The 16,378-nt window shown below is 50.6% G+C and overlaps 8 protein-coding genes across 8 annotated transcripts; 3 read left to right on the top strand and 5 right to left on the bottom strand.

The window, feature by feature from the left end:
• Window positions 1–93: 93 nt before the first annotated feature.
• On the bottom strand, window positions 94–2,539 carry E0L32_006675 (uncharacterized protein; the record flags this gene model as incomplete). Its single annotated transcript, XM_031141333.1, has 5 exons — window positions 94–1,065; window positions 1,132–1,383; window positions 1,450–2,197; window positions 2,252–2,383; window positions 2,436–2,539. 5 exons carry the CDS (start codon window positions 2,537–2,539, stop codon window positions 94–96), a joined length of 2,208 nt encoding a protein of 735 aa, XP_030994506.1.
• Window positions 2,540–2,932: 393 nt separating this feature from the next.
• E0L32_006674 (uncharacterized protein) lies at window positions 2,933–4,610 on the top strand (the record flags this gene model as incomplete). Its single annotated transcript, XM_031141332.1, has 3 exons — window positions 2,933–3,295; window positions 3,353–4,229; window positions 4,294–4,610. 3 exons carry the CDS (start codon window positions 2,933–2,935, stop codon window positions 4,608–4,610), a joined length of 1,557 nt encoding a protein of 518 aa, XP_030994505.1.
• Window positions 4,611–5,774: 1,164 nt separating this feature from the next.
• On the bottom strand, window positions 5,775–6,755 carry E0L32_006673 (uncharacterized protein; the record flags this gene model as incomplete). Its single annotated transcript, XM_031141331.1, has 1 exon — window positions 5,775–6,755. The coding sequence occupies one exon, from the start codon at window positions 6,753–6,755 to the stop codon at window positions 5,775–5,777; it is 981 nt and encodes a 326-aa protein (XP_030994504.1).
• Window positions 6,756–7,194: 439 nt separating this feature from the next.
• Window positions 7,195–8,736, top strand: E0L32_006672 (uncharacterized protein; the record flags this gene model as incomplete). Its single annotated transcript, XM_031141330.1, has 3 exons — window positions 7,195–7,262; window positions 7,323–8,075; window positions 8,133–8,736. 3 exons carry the CDS (start codon window positions 7,195–7,197, stop codon window positions 8,734–8,736), a joined length of 1,425 nt encoding a protein of 474 aa, XP_030994503.1.
• Window positions 8,737–9,794: 1,058 nt separating this feature from the next.
• E0L32_006671 (uncharacterized protein) lies at window positions 9,795–10,808 on the bottom strand (the record flags this gene model as incomplete). Its single annotated transcript, XM_031141329.1, has 1 exon — window positions 9,795–10,808. One exon carries the CDS (start codon window positions 10,806–10,808, stop codon window positions 9,795–9,797), a length of 1,014 nt encoding a protein of 337 aa, XP_030994502.1.
• Window positions 10,809–11,702: 894 nt separating this feature from the next.
• E0L32_006670 (uncharacterized protein) lies at window positions 11,703–13,196 on the top strand (the record flags this gene model as incomplete). Its single annotated transcript, XM_031141328.1, has 1 exon — window positions 11,703–13,196. The coding sequence occupies one exon, from the start codon at window positions 11,703–11,705 to the stop codon at window positions 13,194–13,196; it is 1,494 nt and encodes a 497-aa protein (XP_030994501.1).
• A 655-nt stretch (window positions 13,197–13,851) lies between these two features.
• Window positions 13,852–14,538, bottom strand: E0L32_006669 (uncharacterized protein; the record flags this gene model as incomplete). Its single annotated transcript, XM_031141327.1, has 1 exon — window positions 13,852–14,538. One exon carries the CDS (start codon window positions 14,536–14,538, stop codon window positions 13,852–13,854), a length of 687 nt encoding a protein of 228 aa, XP_030994500.1.
• A 224-nt stretch (window positions 14,539–14,762) lies between these two features.
• E0L32_006668 (uncharacterized protein) lies at window positions 14,763–16,378 on the bottom strand (the record flags this gene model as incomplete). Its single annotated transcript, XM_031141326.1, has 2 exons — window positions 14,763–15,755; window positions 15,808–15,834. Coding segments are annotated over 2 exons (1,020 nt in total), but the record flags the coding sequence as incomplete, so codon positions are not given.

The following is a 16,378-nucleotide window of genomic DNA, read 5'->3' as shown; positions in this document are numbered from 1 at the left end:
GTGCTATTACCGTGCTAGGCCGAAGCGGGCACAGATGGGACCTAAAGCAAGGATCGCATAAACATTTGAATAGGGTAGATCTTGGATGAGTTGTTATATAAGCCCTTCAAAGCGCCTCGAAACCTCCCCACCAATTTCGCTCAAAAATTCGAAGTCGTTCAAAGCATACGCGTTGGCAGAGTAGTAGTCCGCTGGTTGTGCATAACGATGGCCGAATGCATCAAACAAAGATAGGAGGTCAGTCCCCATTTGTGAAAGATCTGGTGACTCGCACATGAAGTTCGCATTGGATACCAGGTCACTGTGCGGGTCCACGCCTGGCATATATGGCTCAAGCTCAGCTCCCAAGGAATGACCAAGTGAAGGGCCGAATTGACCAGGGGCGGCAACGACAGCTGGTGTCTTCCCGGTAGATGATGAACTAAGTCCCTCAGAACGCTGCAGGCCGAGGCGCCCGAGCCGTGGAAGAATTCCATTGATTGTTTTCCACAGCCGCATACTCACATTACTGTGACGTGAGAACCCGCGGACCAGTTCAACAGCATCGAGAAAGCTTTTTCTACATGGTCCCGTAAAGATCTCCGGTGCGTTACACACTGCGAGGACAATGATAGCTAGGGCGCTGAGCAGAAAATAGTTGAATGCGTTTTGCTGCCGCTTGTATATGTCGGTCGTAGCACTCAGATGCATCAGGACTTGAATGCTGTCCATGGCAATGTCGACGACAAGCCAAGCACCCTGTAGATTGCCAGATATCCTGGGGCCATCTAGAATATGATTTCGATGAATAAGAGAGCGTGTGTGGTTTCCCCGTAGATAGAGTAACGTGCGAAGTCGCTGGAGGCCAGCCGGCTGTGATTGTGGCGCAAGGCCGAGGCGAGGATGGCGTAGTTGAAGTTCTGTAGGGATGGATTCGAGCCAGTCAAGGGCCCTAGCTTCCAAAGAGTTGGCGGTGTCTTCAGGAATTGACTGTGGCCCCGATCCGAAAGGTGGAATAGCATCCCAGATCTCAGAATTAAGTCGTCCATAGTTCACCATACATCTAAGGTAGGCGAACTCGGCATCCTGTCGAAAGTAAGCCATTAGCATTGGCGACGAGCGCCGACTCAACTTAGAATTGACTTCTCTTACTGGCTCTGGAAGATCAGGATCGATATCTCGTTCAGAAATGGCAAATGGAAGGCCAGCCCCGAAGCTCCAGCGGCGATCGAGCACGTACAGGCACCAAAAGACTCTCGCAGCTTTGGCGCGAGACAGTTGGTCCCTGAAACGATCGAGCGTGCTTTCCTTGCGATGCAGGCCCATCTCGAGGGCTTCTCGCGCCGCCAATCCGATGGTTCGCCAACTAAGGAGATCTTCACCGGAATGAAAATAGTAGATACTCTGTCAAGTGATTGTCAGCCGATGTCACTCCGTAGAAACAAGTTTCGTAGGATGATGAGGACATACCAGCATCATAAGAAGCTGGATGCTCTTTAAATTTGTGTTCGACTTCGAGAGCCTCGAGATGTTACTCTCCACAGAGTCGACAATTGCGGTGCTAAGCTCGTTCTTGCCGCCTGAGTCGCAGACGTTGGCAGTCGATAGTGCGACCTTGAAAAGGTCAATATCCCGTGTATCAACTCCAAAGTGTTGATTTTCCATTCTTGCAGCTGTCCGGAAGCGTTCTATCAACTCGGGTGACTGAGATACCTGATCCCTGAGGTCGATAAAGGGATAGACCATCTCGACCTCATCATGCCAAACCTCTAGAAGTCTCCTGACTTCGTCCGGACTGCAGGACGCCCAGTACTCACGGGCTACAGCTGAACACGTGGGATCATGAGAAGAGGTTGTAGGGGATTGCGCGCCGCTAGGAGGGACGGAGTCACACACAGGGATGCCCATACGGGTTAGAGCGCGCTCGCCCATGACCAGGCCAAAGGCTGGCCTCGTCGGGCCCATGAATTGAGGCTGTTGTGACACATTATCCCTCCGGCTATGGCTGGTAGGAGAATGGACCAAAGGAGCGCCTTGTGAGGCTGCCGGAGACAGGGGTCGCAAGCTTCCTGGGAGTGCCTGCTTCGCCTCTCCCAACCGATTCACGGCCCCAGTCAGGTCAGCCAGCTGCTGCCGAATTTGTGTCACTTCACTGCTCAATGACTCGATGCGCTGATTTTGTTGCGCTAGGTGAAGACTCTGTCTGTATTCATGGTGGCTATTTGCTTCAGTCTGAGCCTTAGATCTGGGTATACGATTAGTGTCTCCTTACCTCTCGGCCTTGTCCCGAACTAGCTGTGGCGGCGCACGTGTGTAGATGCACGCCAGTCTGCCTTCGAGACAGCGCTTGCAGCCTGACTCCCCAGCTGGGATGCACTTGGATTTTCGCTTCTTACACTCCTCACTGCTTTCCTGTTAGGCCAACGACCGTCAACGGCAATGGGGGTCATATTCACCATGCGACCGAAGTGTACTTCCCTCTCTTCCCTTGTCGTGATTGGTTGTTGTCGTCGTTGAGTCCGTGTTTTCTCCGTTGCTCGGCACTGGCCTGCGGGGCCATCGTCGTGCCATCCTCACTCAGGGGATCCGCGCAATCCATCTCATTCAAGTTGTTTTCCGGCGGAATGAGAACCGGAAGATTTTAAAAGCATGTTCCAGCTCAGGGCAGAGATGGTGGGAAATGGCTGCGTTATCATTGGCGCCGTTTGCGATGGTACACGAACTTCGGAAACTAGGAACTATTTCCGACAGGAGGTGGATGCGGGGTTTGGCGGGGAACGCTGCCAGCTGGCACTCTAGAGGACAGGTTCGGCACTTCTTTTGGCATCATATGGCTTATAAGAGGCTGCCGACCAGGTGGAAGGTGAGAACTAATGTAACTAGCACCTGAATCTCAGCAAAAGGACACCCTACCTGTGAGTGACTCGAGTATTCAACTGCAACATCTTTGGCCATGACTATCGCGAGTCTGCTTCTGTCCGTGCGCGACAACGTCTTCCGAAACTTGAGCCGGTCCTTCTTGGCGTCGTTGATCCTGGCACCGCTTATCTGCATCTTGATCAATGAGGTCATCCGTTACAATGCACGGATTGGCAAGTTGAAAGGCCCATTGGGATTGCCTGTAATAGGTAATATCTGGGATATTCGAGTCAATGCCGCGGAGAAATATCGCGAATGGGCCAAGCAGTTTGGAGATGTGTATCAGATCCAACTTGGAAATGTTCCCGTTGTGGTTGTCAACTCTGCATCGGCAGCTCGAAGTCTCTTGACCAAGTCGTCGTTCAGCTCCCGTCCCGAGTTCTACACCTTCCACAAAGTATGCTTAGCGCCACCCTCATGGCTCGAATCTTGTGTTTATTGAACATCTTTCCAGGTCGTTTCCGACACCGCCGGGACCACAATTGGGACATCTCCCTACAGCGACTCGCTCAAGCGTCGCCGCAAAGGGGCTGCGTCCGCGCTCAACAAACCTTCTATACAAACTTATATTCCTCATCTTGACATCGAGACTCGGGGATTCATTCAGGAGCTCTATGACTTTGGCGGTGCTGGCAGAAAACCTGTCGATCCCATGCCGATGATCCAACGCCTTTCGCTCTCTCTCGGACTCACACTCAACTGGGGTACTCGCCTCAAGAGTCAGAAGGATAACCTTTTCGATGAGGTTACGCATGTAGAGGAAGAGATCAGTCGTTTCCGGTCTACTACAGGCAATATTCAGGACTACATTCCATTGCTTCGTCTCAATCCCATCAATAAACACTCCGCAAAGGCGAGGGAGATGCGGCAACGACGCGACACATATCTGGCGGCACTCAACAACGGGCTCGACGAAAGCATTGCCAATGGAAGCTACAAGCCCTGTATCCAAGCCAATGTCATTCTGGACAAGGAGAACAAGCTGAACAAGGAGGAACTTACCTCGATTAGTTTGACTATGCTCTCTGGTGGCCTAGATACTGTCACCACATTAGTTGCCTGGGTCCTCGCTTTGTTAGCACAGCATCCCGAGATCCAGGACAAGGCTCTTTCGGAAATTCGGAAATTCTACAGCGACAAGGAGCCGATGTGCAGGGCCGATGATGACCAAAAGTGCGAATATGTTGTGGCTCTGGTGAGAGAGAGCCTGAGGTATTTCACCGTGCTACGTCTTGCCCTGCCGCGTGTTTCGGTTCAGGACGTCGTTTATGAGGGTATCGTCATCCCAAAGGGCACCGTGGTGTTTCTCAATGCTTGGGCCTGTAATATGGGTAAGATAATAGCATTTATACATCCCAAAATAGTTAGGCAGCTACTGACATAATACCCTCTTAGATCCTAAAGTGTGGTCGGACCCTGACATCTTCCGACCTGAAAGATGGTTGGAACAACCTGACGCTCCTTTCTTCGCCTATGGAATAGGATATCGCATGTGTGCTGGGTCACTCCTCGCCAACCGAGAACTGTACCTTTTGTTCATGCGGCTAATCAACAGCTTTCGTATCGAGAGGTATGATGATATTGATTGCCATCCAGTATACGGAAATGCCGATCCGACAAGTTTAGTAGCCATGCCGAAGCGTTATAAAGCCAGGTTCATCCCGCGGAACGACCCGATCCTCAGAAACGAACTGGAAGTTCAGCTTGAGTAGTGCTATAGTAGAGAAGGCATCAAAATAGATAACCAGGGACGCTGTATTTATCTATCATTGAAATGGTGAAATACTGGAGTAGCAGGAGCATGGGTATTGCAGCTCACACCGATGCTTACAACTATGTAATCCCTCTGGTAGTCTCATCAACATTAGGGCAGGCTCTTAGGCGACATAGGTAAAATTCAAGAAGTGAAACACCGAGATGGCTATGTAGAGGTTCACCGCAAATCGCAGTTTCTGACACCGAATAAAGGCCGTGCGTGCACTAAGGGTAAGCCTATGAATGGAGCCTTGGAAATGGCTCTTTATCTCGGTCTGAATGTTGCCAAGATGGAAATGAATCCCAGGTGTTTGTTTGAAAAAGACTTGGGGATAGACTGCAAAGGCTTATTTTCTCATCCTATTTGTCAGTGCTACAGGAGATTTCACGGTGTTGCTGCTGAGTCTTGCGGCAACGTTGGTGAATTCCCGTAGGTTGCCTCTGGGCTGCGTTGCAGCGCAGTAGAGCTGTCACAACTAAGATAGGGGTCAAGTCAAAGGTGTGTAAAAGGTTGAAGTTCATTTCCTTAGAGCTACTGTAGAGAGTCGCGCCTTAAGTGCGCGACCGTCAGCTTAGCTGAGCTCTCTACAGTAGAGCCAGATCCACACATAACAGTCAGTCAGGCCTTCGCAAACAGTCCGACGACGCAGACCATCCGATTGAGTCACGTAGCGTGACTGCTTTTCGTGCGACAGACCTTGCCATCTTGTAAGAACTGTGCTTTGTTGTCTTCGCTTTTCTCTGTGAGATATAGATCATCGCATTAGCACGGCGGGCAGGATCTCGCCCGAACATTCCCCAAATCCAACCAGGCCTTCTGCGTCAGTTCCAGCCCAACCGCGTATTATGATAGAGTCCCCGTCCTCAAGAAATATGCGTTGATCTCCGTTTTCCAATATGATGGGCTGCTTTCCCGCCTGTGTCTGCTCCAATAAGCTGCCATACGAACCGGCCTCCGACCCCGAGATGGTACCTGACCCGAAGAGATCGCCAGGACGCAAGTTACATCCGGAGATGGTGTGGTGCGCGATCATCTGTGGCCAAGACCAAAGTAGGTTTTTCGAACAGGTTTTTGTTAATGTATGCTCGTTCCCTTCCGAGGCTGGTAAACCAATTTTAGCTCACGGGCTGAATTTCGACGTGGAGGTTGGCAACTTACTTCGAATGGCAATGGTCAATTGAATGTCCAGAATATTATCTGTTCGTGACTCACGAAGATATTGCTGCAACCCAATGTCGTTTGGGAGGCCGTTTGTTTTGAACGGGTCCATTGCATCCGCGAGAACAACCCAGGGGCTGATGGAAGTACCAAAGTTCTTCGCGTTAAATGGGCCTAGCGGAACATACTCCCACTGTTGTATGTCTCTGGCGCTCCAGTCATTCATGAGAACATAGCCAAATATGTAGTCTTCAGCGTCAGAGATCGACACCGGCTCGCCTAACTTGTTCTCTCTGCACAAGAACATCCCCAATTCTAACTCGATATCCAGCCTCTTTGAAGGCCGGAACTCTGGTGTTTTATCTGCCGGGCTGGCCAATGCCTGACCCCAGGGTCGACGGAGTGGTGTGCCGGAGACAACAACCGAACTGGCGCGGCCATGGTACGCAACCGGCAAATGATTGTAGTTCGGATTCAGAGCATTGGAAGGCCCACGGAAAAAAGTGCCAACATTGTGCGCGTGGTTGCGGCCAGCGAAGAAATCAGTGTAATCTCCTATGGCGAGCGGTAGATGCATTTGTACCTCAGACAAAGGAATGATGGCGTCATGTTTCAAGACCTCGTTCGTCTTGAGAGCGTCTGAATAAGGTGTATCTCCCCGGAAGATATCACGAAGATAGGCGCGGACGGCCTTATGTGACGGCCGGCCTAAAGCCGCGAACGCGTTCAATGTGGTCTCAGAGAATACAGAGATATTTTCGGAGGGCAGGGTTTGGAGATTGCGGAAGCCACCTCCGTCAGCGAAAGCCTTTAGATCGAGGACATTCTGACCGATGGCAACGGCAGGCCGGCGGGTTGGCTTGTTGTCCGTGGAAATGATACCAAATGGAAGGTTGGCAAGGGAGAAATGAGACCCTGCCGGAATGGGAAGCCACGACTTCATCTTGCCAAGTAAATAGCAGTAGTGTGCACGAGATGGTCTCAGACAGATCCGTGGAAACAAATCAAGCTTAGCAATACGATGAAAAAACGCAAAGCGGAGGAGAATCTCAACACTTGAAAGCCAAAAAAAGCAGACCTTGTACTATTGCATAGATAGAATTTAAAGCCGACTTACGATGCAGACTCGGACTCTGCCAATAACCTTACCTAGGTTTACGTGGAGACCCGGAGCACTTTTGCGGGAGCAGAGGCGGAATCGGAAATGTGGAATTTCTTTCCGGGCAGGCCTTCGTCCTAACCGAGGACCCCATTCCACATTCTCCATTAAAGAAGTATTGCTTACAGGGTGTTGGGGGAATGATGCGAAAAGAAAAGAAAGGGAAAGGGAAAGGCAAAAGAAAATAGACACAACGAAGCGGCGCTGCCCATCTAAACCAACCATGCCAGTCACGGATTTCAAGACACCCGAAAAGTATACCTACCTCAATGGCCATGGCTCTTATCATGAGTGAGTTCATTCGGATCTCTGCTTCTGATAGGTGGATAGGGAATTGAACTATTGTTTTAGGTCTGAGGCGATCAAAGGGGCCTTGCCCGTAGGTGCCAACTCCCCGCAGAAGCCCCCTTATGGGCTGTATGCCGAAAAGCTCTCAGGCACAGCTTTCACAGCTCCCCGACATGAAAATCTTCAAACATGGCTGTATCGCGTGCTGCCGTCGGCATCGCATTCTCCATTCGAGCCTTTTATGGACTACTCCAGCGAACAGCTGCAATCTGTTCTGAACCACATACCCAATCAATTCCGATGGGACCCGTTCGATACTGATGCCAGTGTTGACTGGGTCCGGGGCATCAAGCATCTGGCTGGTGCCGGCGATCCAACTGCCAAGAGAGGTCTCGGCATATACCTATTTGCCGCTGGTCGCGACATGGATTCAAACACCGCCATGTACTCCTCAGATGGCGAGATGCTCATAGTTGCCCAGCAAGGCGTGTTGGACATCCAGACTGAGATAGGGAAGCTCCTCATTCGACCCAACGAGATTGTGATCATCCCGCGTGGGATCAAATATCGCGTCACCCTGCCAGAAGGCCCTGTGCGTGGTTATATCTTGGAATTATACCAAGGACACTTCGTCCTTCCGGAGCTGGGGCCTATTGGCTCTAACTGTCTTGCTAACCCACGCGATTTTCAAGTGCCTTGTGCAAGTTTTGATATGGATACAAATACCACTTGGTCGATTGTAAACAAGTACAATGGTCAGCTCTTTATCGCCAAGCAAAACCACACCCCCTTCGATGTGGTAGCTTGGCATGGTCGGTATGTGATCAGATCGGTGACATATCGAGTGAGCGAGTGCCACTGACCTCTTTATAGATGTAAGTCGTTTGAACACCGGGACCAGTTTCAAGACGACGATCACGTTGTTAGAGGCTTGCGCAGAACGGCGGCTGATTTTTGTATTTATCAAGACTACCCATACAAGTATGATTTAGGGCGTTTCAGTGTAATCGGCAGCACCTCATTCGATCACCCGGATCCGTCCATTTACACGGTCCTTACCGGCCCGTCCGACCATCCGGGCACAGCTGTTGCTGATTTTGTAGTCTTCCCTCCTCGCTGGCTCGTCCAGGAAGACACCTTTAGGCCACCTTGGTACCACCGCAACACAATGTCCGAGTTTATGGGCCTAGTCTCGGGGGATTATGACGCCAAATCCGGTGCTGGTTTTCGACCCGGAGGCGCAAGCCTTCATAACGTTATGGCTGCCCATGGCCCAGACACCGGCACATTTGAGAAAGCCAGTAACATGGAGCTGAAGCCTCAGAAGATTGGTGTTGGCAGTATGGCCTTCATGTTTGAGAGTAGTCTTATGCTCGGTGTGACGGAATGGGGCCTGAATACTTGCCAGAAGGTACAGGGAAGTTATAATAAGGATAGTTGGCTGGATCTGCAACCTCAGTTCAAGCCACCTGTCTAAGAACGCATCAGATGTAAGGGAGGGGTTTTCTTCTTGATCTGGACCATAAATTAATTATCAAATCTATGTACTGTTTCCGTGCCTAAATGTAGTGACTCAACTTTTATAAATGTATTGGAATTGTGCATCATAGATGCTTACCACAAAGCCCGGTAGCGTATGCAAAGCTAGAAGGTAGGGACCGAACTGACCTATCACGTGCACCACCATGAATGATGCCAGAGAGCTTGCCATGCGGGTGGATATTGTGATAGTTATTGCAGGTCATCTAGCCTACGACATAGATTCAGATCATAAGAATTTGAAGTTGCCTGCAGATGCGACCCTGAAAGCGGCAAGTTTACGTCATATCAGCAAGATCGCCTTATTCAGAACTAACCCACCATCTTAAATCTTCAACTTTCAGGCGGGCAGCTAATTTGTCATGCCCTGGGTCCACGTTGTGTCGACGGATGTGCACGAGCGTGGCGCTGCGGCGAAGAAACGAGTAATAGATGTCCACTTCGGCCATCCAACCACTGCGGTCATCTTTCAATAGGATAGCTGAGGCTTCAGGATCTCCACCTTCTTAACAAATTAGCAAAAGCAGTTACTCTATCGTGTACGATGAGAGCATGTTCCTCGGTTATTGAGATCACAAGCAGCTATATTAAAATTCTTCATTCTCCTTTGGTTCCGGGCTTTTGTAGACGACTTTTAACTACTAGAGTCGGTTTGTTACCAACGCTATCGTCATAGATGATAACACGGATGGCAAATTCGAGGGGCCGGTAGATGTGGTGAGTGCCAAGGAGTGGAATGGCTTGGAGACGGAGTAGTCGTCCTTCCAGATATGTCGATTCCACTAAACCTTACTCAGGAGTTCGCTGTGATACGGGCAGAGAAGACACCGAAGAGACGGCGGAGGTCAAGCTGAACTTGAATTTATAATCGTATAGTGTTCCGCGTTGATTTAGATTCATCAAAACTATATTTACGAACGATCAAGCAGCAGTATGATATATCCTTCTCTTGTAGATATCTGACGGGGCTGTTCTCTGGCAGAGGCAATGATTCTGTCATGTCGAGGTAAACCCAGTCTCGATGACTGCATCAATCACGAAAGATGGCTTCCGAGACCCATGATGCATATTGGATGAATTCTCAAAGTCTCCAAACCCGTGGTATTCTTTCCCTTCAGTGGTTTCGAAAGCTTTGAAGCTGCATAAGCGGTCCACGACTGCAAGATCGTGATGCCAAGTGACAAAGGCTTTGGACACAGGCTTCCACTCGATGACGTAGCTTTTCCCATCCACCAGCTCAATCTGTGTCTTCCCACCCCTGTTCGTCAATGAGTCGTCTTCTTTATATGCCAGGATATCAATTGACTTTGCCGCTTTGACCATGTTGTTTGAGACTACCCATCCAAACTTTGAGTATGAATCATCCGCCCCATGCCAAGCAACAATAACGACTCCGAAGTCTGGGCCGGCTGAGCCGGCCACCCAGCGATGCGAGAGGACTGCACGGTTCCAGGTACGGACACCCCAGCCTCGGTCCCGAATGCTAAAGCCATTCTTGATCTCGTACGTTTCCCCCTTGTGGGTCATAGTGCCAGTGACTACACCAGGGATGTCAAGGTGCCCAGCAGCAAATGTATCAGTGATGGCTCTCTTAGGGTAGCAGTCAACATGGGGACCCGTGTCTTTATGAACGATATGGAGCTTGAGCTCCTCATCGGGCTCCTCGATGTTCCAGATATGCTGACCATTCTTGAACTCAACTGTGCAAGTGTCATCGCCACTCCCAAAACCTCCACTTGGAAGAATGTCTTTCTTCCTGAGAGGTTTGCTTTGAGTGCGCTTAAAGATTCCCGTGGGGGTTGTGATATTGGTCCACAATGCCACCTTGTTCCCCTCCGGGTTGCTTTCGTGGCCGAGGCGGTGAAATCCACCAATGCTGTTGCCTGGATCCCACCAGACTAGGACGACGCTGTCTTGGAAGTCTTTGTCTCTGGGTGCTTCGTGACGGAGGTTGATGCTTTCATCAAGATTCACACATCCTGCCAGGATGGTGTGTTTGTTGGCTGCCATACTTGCAAGTGGAAAAGAATCGACGGATGTGGTGATGAATGGCAAGAGGCTGCGTGGTTCTATTACTTCGAATCTCAAGTGTATACTCATCAGTCTTTATCACACTGAGTAGATCTTATTCGACTTGCCGGGGTAATTTGCGTCTACCAAGCGGGACCTCTTTAGGTTGGTGTATGATCTTGTTGATGAGCCGGGCTTGCGGAGCCCGGGTGAAACCCGCTCCGAGGTCCGCCCTCGATCAGAGCTCTATGGCACCCAGGCATCTTTTCTCGGAGGTGGAGACTTTCTATACCTGTATACAGGAGGTAGCATCTTCCCATTATTCTGATCCATTCGATCATCCTCAATAACATGCTCGATTCACATTCTCACATGATGTCTCTTAAACCTGAAAACATTACGGCAAGTGTTCGTCAAGTATATGATTTTGCATCTACTGCCTGTTAGATTGAATTCCAACAGACAATTTACCAGTAATCAATCGGGCTGCCTAAAATGATCGACAAAGTTGTTGTAAGGATATCCCATCACTGGGTCCCTGTTAGTGTGAAGATCCGGACCCAAAACCATCCGGACCCGTGGAAAAGGATTTCCCTGCAGAACATGACGTCGTTTGGTACGAGTGCGGAAAATAGATCTATGATCGGTAGCCGGGAATGCGTGCTGAGAACGTCAACGTCACTGTCATTCTGCAGGGCTGTTCCTGAACTAGAGCTCTGTACATGGGATTGCGGAGAACGAAATCCGGGGTAATAGTTTAGCTTACGCTTCAAAAAGTGTCACACGACACGTATGAGATGATTAACATAAGAACTTGGCCTTTCTTCCATTGAGCACCCGGGTTTCAAGTCATGTATCTCACGCTCTATTCTCTTCTGACCCTTGAAGTGAATCATGAAGCTCAACACTACGCCTCGCTTGCTGGAGCTTGTCCTCCGCTCCCTAGAAGAGATCATTAAGCCCGAGCTCCAAACACCGGCCGCACGGGAAACCTTATCACACATAATTATCACGATTATCGACTTGCTCAAACGTGTCGGTCCCACTAAAAGGCTGCTCTACGACTGCGTGCGCCAGGGCGAGGAGCTGTATAAAGAGATCCTGAGTGAGCTCGATGAGAAGAATCCCGCAGAGGTGCGAGAAGTCGGCGCCGAATCCTTTGATGCCCTCGCTGCGCATCATGAGGAACTCACCGAGCGACTGACCAAGGCCTGCGAGAAGCTTTGTATGGTTCACCCGACAAGCCCGGAGTCACTGGCACTACAAGAACAAGCTGCCCACTGGGAATTGTCGTACTATAGAGCATTGCCATCAGAGCTCCCCAACAATCTCCCCTCTAACAGCAACTCAAACGCTAAAAGCGACGTTCTCTCGAAAGAAGCTTTTGAGCATTTCATGATTGCTGAGCGGGGCCCGATCAAAGTCACCCGGTTCGAAGTGCTGCCGGGCGGCTTTGGGAAAGAGACGTACATGGCGACTATTTTGCACCCGGGCGGGAGGATTGAAGAGCTTGTCATCCGCAAGGATAGCCGGCACCCCATTCAGCAGCATCGAACGTTTCAATTAGAGCTCGAGTTCCACTTGGTCTCAGCTGTCCACAAGGCTGGTTTTCCAAGCCAGAAGCCTCTGGAACTGGCCCTCAATTTCCCCGGGGTCGAACAGACGTTTTACACGATGCCACGAAGTGCTGGTAAAGCACCGGGTACCTGGCTCGATGGGCACAAGGAGAAAATCTCTGAAAATATTCTGCTTGAGATGGCTGAGTTACTCGCAAAGCTGCACTCCATCCCTTTGCAACACTTCACCGAGTTTCTCGAAAAGTACGATACCCTCGACACCATGACAGAAACGGTGGAAGATCGGTATCGACGGAACTTGCAAGGGTGGAAAGAATACGTGCGAGAGGTTGAGCATCCGCCGTCACCCGTGCTGGTCTGGATGTTTAGTTGGCTCGACCAGAACATCCCGGGCGATAAGCGCAAGCCTGTACTGACCCACGGAGACTACGCCGTCCATAACATGCTGGCAACCGAGGATGACAAGATTGTTACCGTGCTTGACTGGGACTGCGCCGACTTTGGCGCACCGGAGCAGGATATTGCATACGTGCGGCCGCATATCGAACCGCACATGAACTTCGACAAGTTTCTGACTCACTACCGTGCATGCGGGGGCAGGGAACTTGACGAGGACCATATGGCGTTTTACGGGGTGTGGTCGACACTCCGACTCGTAATGGGTGGGCTAAGGGGGGCTTTGAATCTACAGGAAGGGCTTACCCATGATTTGAGATACATACAGGTAGAGCAAGGCTTTCATAGTGGCCTTATGGGCTTAGCTTTGGCTCACGCTTCCAAGATGCGCACTGTGGATGCCGTGCAGAGGTGAGCATCGGCAGTACTATTAGTGATAAGTCGAGGAAGAGATGATGTCAATTTCTGCCTTGTCGTACCTAAAAGGACCCCCCTTAGTATGTGCCAGGGAATATATTCAAGATCGCCTTTCTATTTATTGCCGAGTGGTCTTACTGGTATATGGTCTGACTCTGATGCATCAATCAGAATAGCCTGGATATAACGAGGCATCTCATAAATGTCCAGCCCTATATGTCTAAGAACTGGGCAAGCTTCGCGGGAAGCATCCTGGATAACCACACCATAATAAACAACATTATGATATGTACATAGAGTCACGATTCCCGCCCCATCCCTTTTGCTTTTTCGTTTGGAATTATTGCAAATCCGACTAATATCAGGTATTCAAGTGTCTCATGTTCGAATAGGAACAGAGGTCCATACAGAGCCTCCCCGACAGTACATGTGATCAACCCTCATACCACCTTCTTGCATGTATTGAATCAAGGTGTCGTGACAGGTGACAACTACTCATAGACCTGAGCCGTATGTTTGAGTGCGCAGCGTAAAATGTTTGTGATTAGACACACAGGTGAGACGATAATGGAGAAATTTGGGCGTTTAGTTCGCCGCATGATGTTGGTGCTCATGCCTTGACCATTGGTCATCTTCCTGTGCGTGGCCGGTAGCTAGATGAAGTGGATATGCGGCTTGATTGCCAGAATGTTTTTCTCCTTGAACGCCGGTGATGCCCCAGGATCGTCAAGAGTCACGAATTGCTCGCATCCGGCCTCGCTATGTGGAATATATAAGACCGAGTCCAGGGGCGGGACCCGTTCCGCCCAAGCCGATATCGTCTCGAACTTCTTTGGGGTCGCCGCCCACGCGAGCTGCTCTTCCAGGGACAGGATCGAATGCGGCTCCTCGCGCCGCAGGCCCAGATTGACCCTTTCATTAAAGCTCTCTACCAGCAGAGCGGGGATGCACGCCAGAACGGCGTAGCGCTCCGGGTCACCCTGCTCGCCCGGGTCCGGAATATCGGCGACGGGCCACCGGGCCCACCAGAACATCTCTAGTTCGTTGCGCATGTTGACGATGTGGTCAACCATGATCCACTCGTACAGGCGATAGAGACCAAAGAGCGGTGAATCATCGAACACGCCCCTCGGAGCGAGATACCTGCGGCTTAACAGACGCTCCCTGTAGAAGTCGCGTCGGGAGAGCATCTCGCGAGGACTTGGTGGCGGCCACGAGGGGAAGAGCTCGTCGCTGCCAGCAGTGCTTGCCGGTTGAGGCGTAGTAGATTCGCCTGCAGGCTTATTTTTGGAGATGATCCTCTTAGGCCAAGAAGCCACTGCATGGAGTAACTTTTCCATCATTTATGGTATTACGCAGATGATGATGCAGCACTGGGCGGCGTGGAAGCGAGGGATTGAGATGAAGCGAGGAACAATCTGCCAAAGTCGGTCTGGAGACTGGAGCAGTCACCTGCGGCGCTTAATAAGTAGGTACTACCTGTGGTGGCTGGACGGCCCCACTACCTGGCTCTGCCCAAGGTCTCCGTCACCAGGCAACACTGTACTGTGTGTCCTGCAATTACCTACACCTCTACGACGATTGCATTCCGAACCTCGCCATTCTTCCGATCCCCAACCACTGCAGCATTGATAAGAAGTGTCTTTCTGGCATCAACCCTTGTGTTTGCAAGCCCCAAGACTCTTGCAACCAATGACCAGACAACCCAGATGCCCAACGCGGCCACAGACACCCAGGCTGCTCGTCCAGACATAGTATCCTCATACCACTTCTGTGCCCTGTCAAATAGAAGCCACTCCATCCCTCTTCCGACATGAATGTGTCCACACACCACTACCTTCGGCCTTGTTCTCCATATCTCGGCTAGCAATTGCCAGCAGCCCTTCCCTCCATCGTCCCGATGACCTAGTGGCGGTCCATGCACAAGCAAAACATCTGTACGCTCGGGCACGGTACCGTACCATGGGCTTGAGGAGCCGTGTTGCCTCTGTCTTGCCCCCTGCGGGCTCTGATCTGTTTCGTACTGGAATGCAAACATCCCACAACGCGGGGTCCGAGGGCTGCCATACACACGGATTGAACGACCTTTGGCCTCGACCTCCAAATCCAGCGAATCGTCCTCTAGATAGCGCACATCACCCCATTCCAGATTTGGCCGGCGCTTACCGTCATGCCGGTCTAGCTCACGGTCTGGGTGGGTAATGACAAAGGCTGAATCCAGTAAAAGATCGTGGTTGCCCGCGATGACGACCTTGTGTTGGTGCGGTTGCGCGGCCAGCCACGTCAATTGCGCCTGGATCTCGTCGAAGGTACCAAACTGAGAGAGGTCGCCTGCGTGCAAGAGGATGTCGCCGGGTGGAAGGTCGCGCGGTGTGGTGTTGTGTGTGTCGGAGATACAGACCAAGGTGACAGGATCGGCTTCCGCACCAGTCTCAAAGCGCGCCGCATTTTGTCCCCCCTGGAGCTGGCCAACAGCATCATAAAGTCTAGTGGCGAGTTGCTGGGCACGACTCTGTCGCTGCGGAAACCCAATGAGAGGACTGCTTATAGTCTGGGCCTACCAATTATTGTGGCCGCCTTTTTGGCTGAAAAAGGAGACCCCTACGCACCTCCTCGCGTGTGCGCACAGGCCAGGGCTGTCAATAGGGGTCTCCTTTTTATCTGAAAAAGGAGACCCCTAGCATTTATCGGCTAGCCGGCTAATCATATAGACAGGAGGGGAAGAGAGTAGGGTTAAGAAAAGAAGAGAGGAGAGAGAAAATATTTAGGGTAAATAAGATAATATTAGCTAGTTAAATAAAGTAACTAGGTATAATAGATGACTTTATATATAACTCTAATTATTAGGTTATTATCTACTAATAGTATAAGATATATCTTATACTATAGAAGGCTAGCTAGAAGAGCTATCTATAGACTAAGCTATATTATATAAAGGGTAAGAGGCTTTAAATAATAGTAATATTATTATTATAGTATAATATCTATAGTATAGATAAGCTATATTATTATAAGGTAGATAAGGCTTAATTATATTAGTAGATAGTAGGCCTTATGTCACGAAACCAGCCGCAGTTACCGCGGGGCACCGCCCCAGACGGGCCGCAGGACTGGCCGGCAGAAAACCACACACCGCCTGCCCGAAACGGCGTGCTAACCAGTGCTCAGTTAGCAGCAGTT

The sequence above is a fragment of the Thyridium curvatum genome, assembly GCF_004353045.1.
Source record: "Thyridium curvatum strain D216 chromosome Unknown NODE_39_length_367864_cov_79.813791, whole genome shotgun sequence".
Classification (NCBI taxonomy): Eukaryota; Fungi; Ascomycota; class Sordariomycetes; order Thyridiales; family Thyridiaceae; genus Thyridium; species Thyridium curvatum.
Note: the sequence above shows the minus strand (reverse complement) of the source record. Positions and strands in the feature narration are given on the sequence as shown.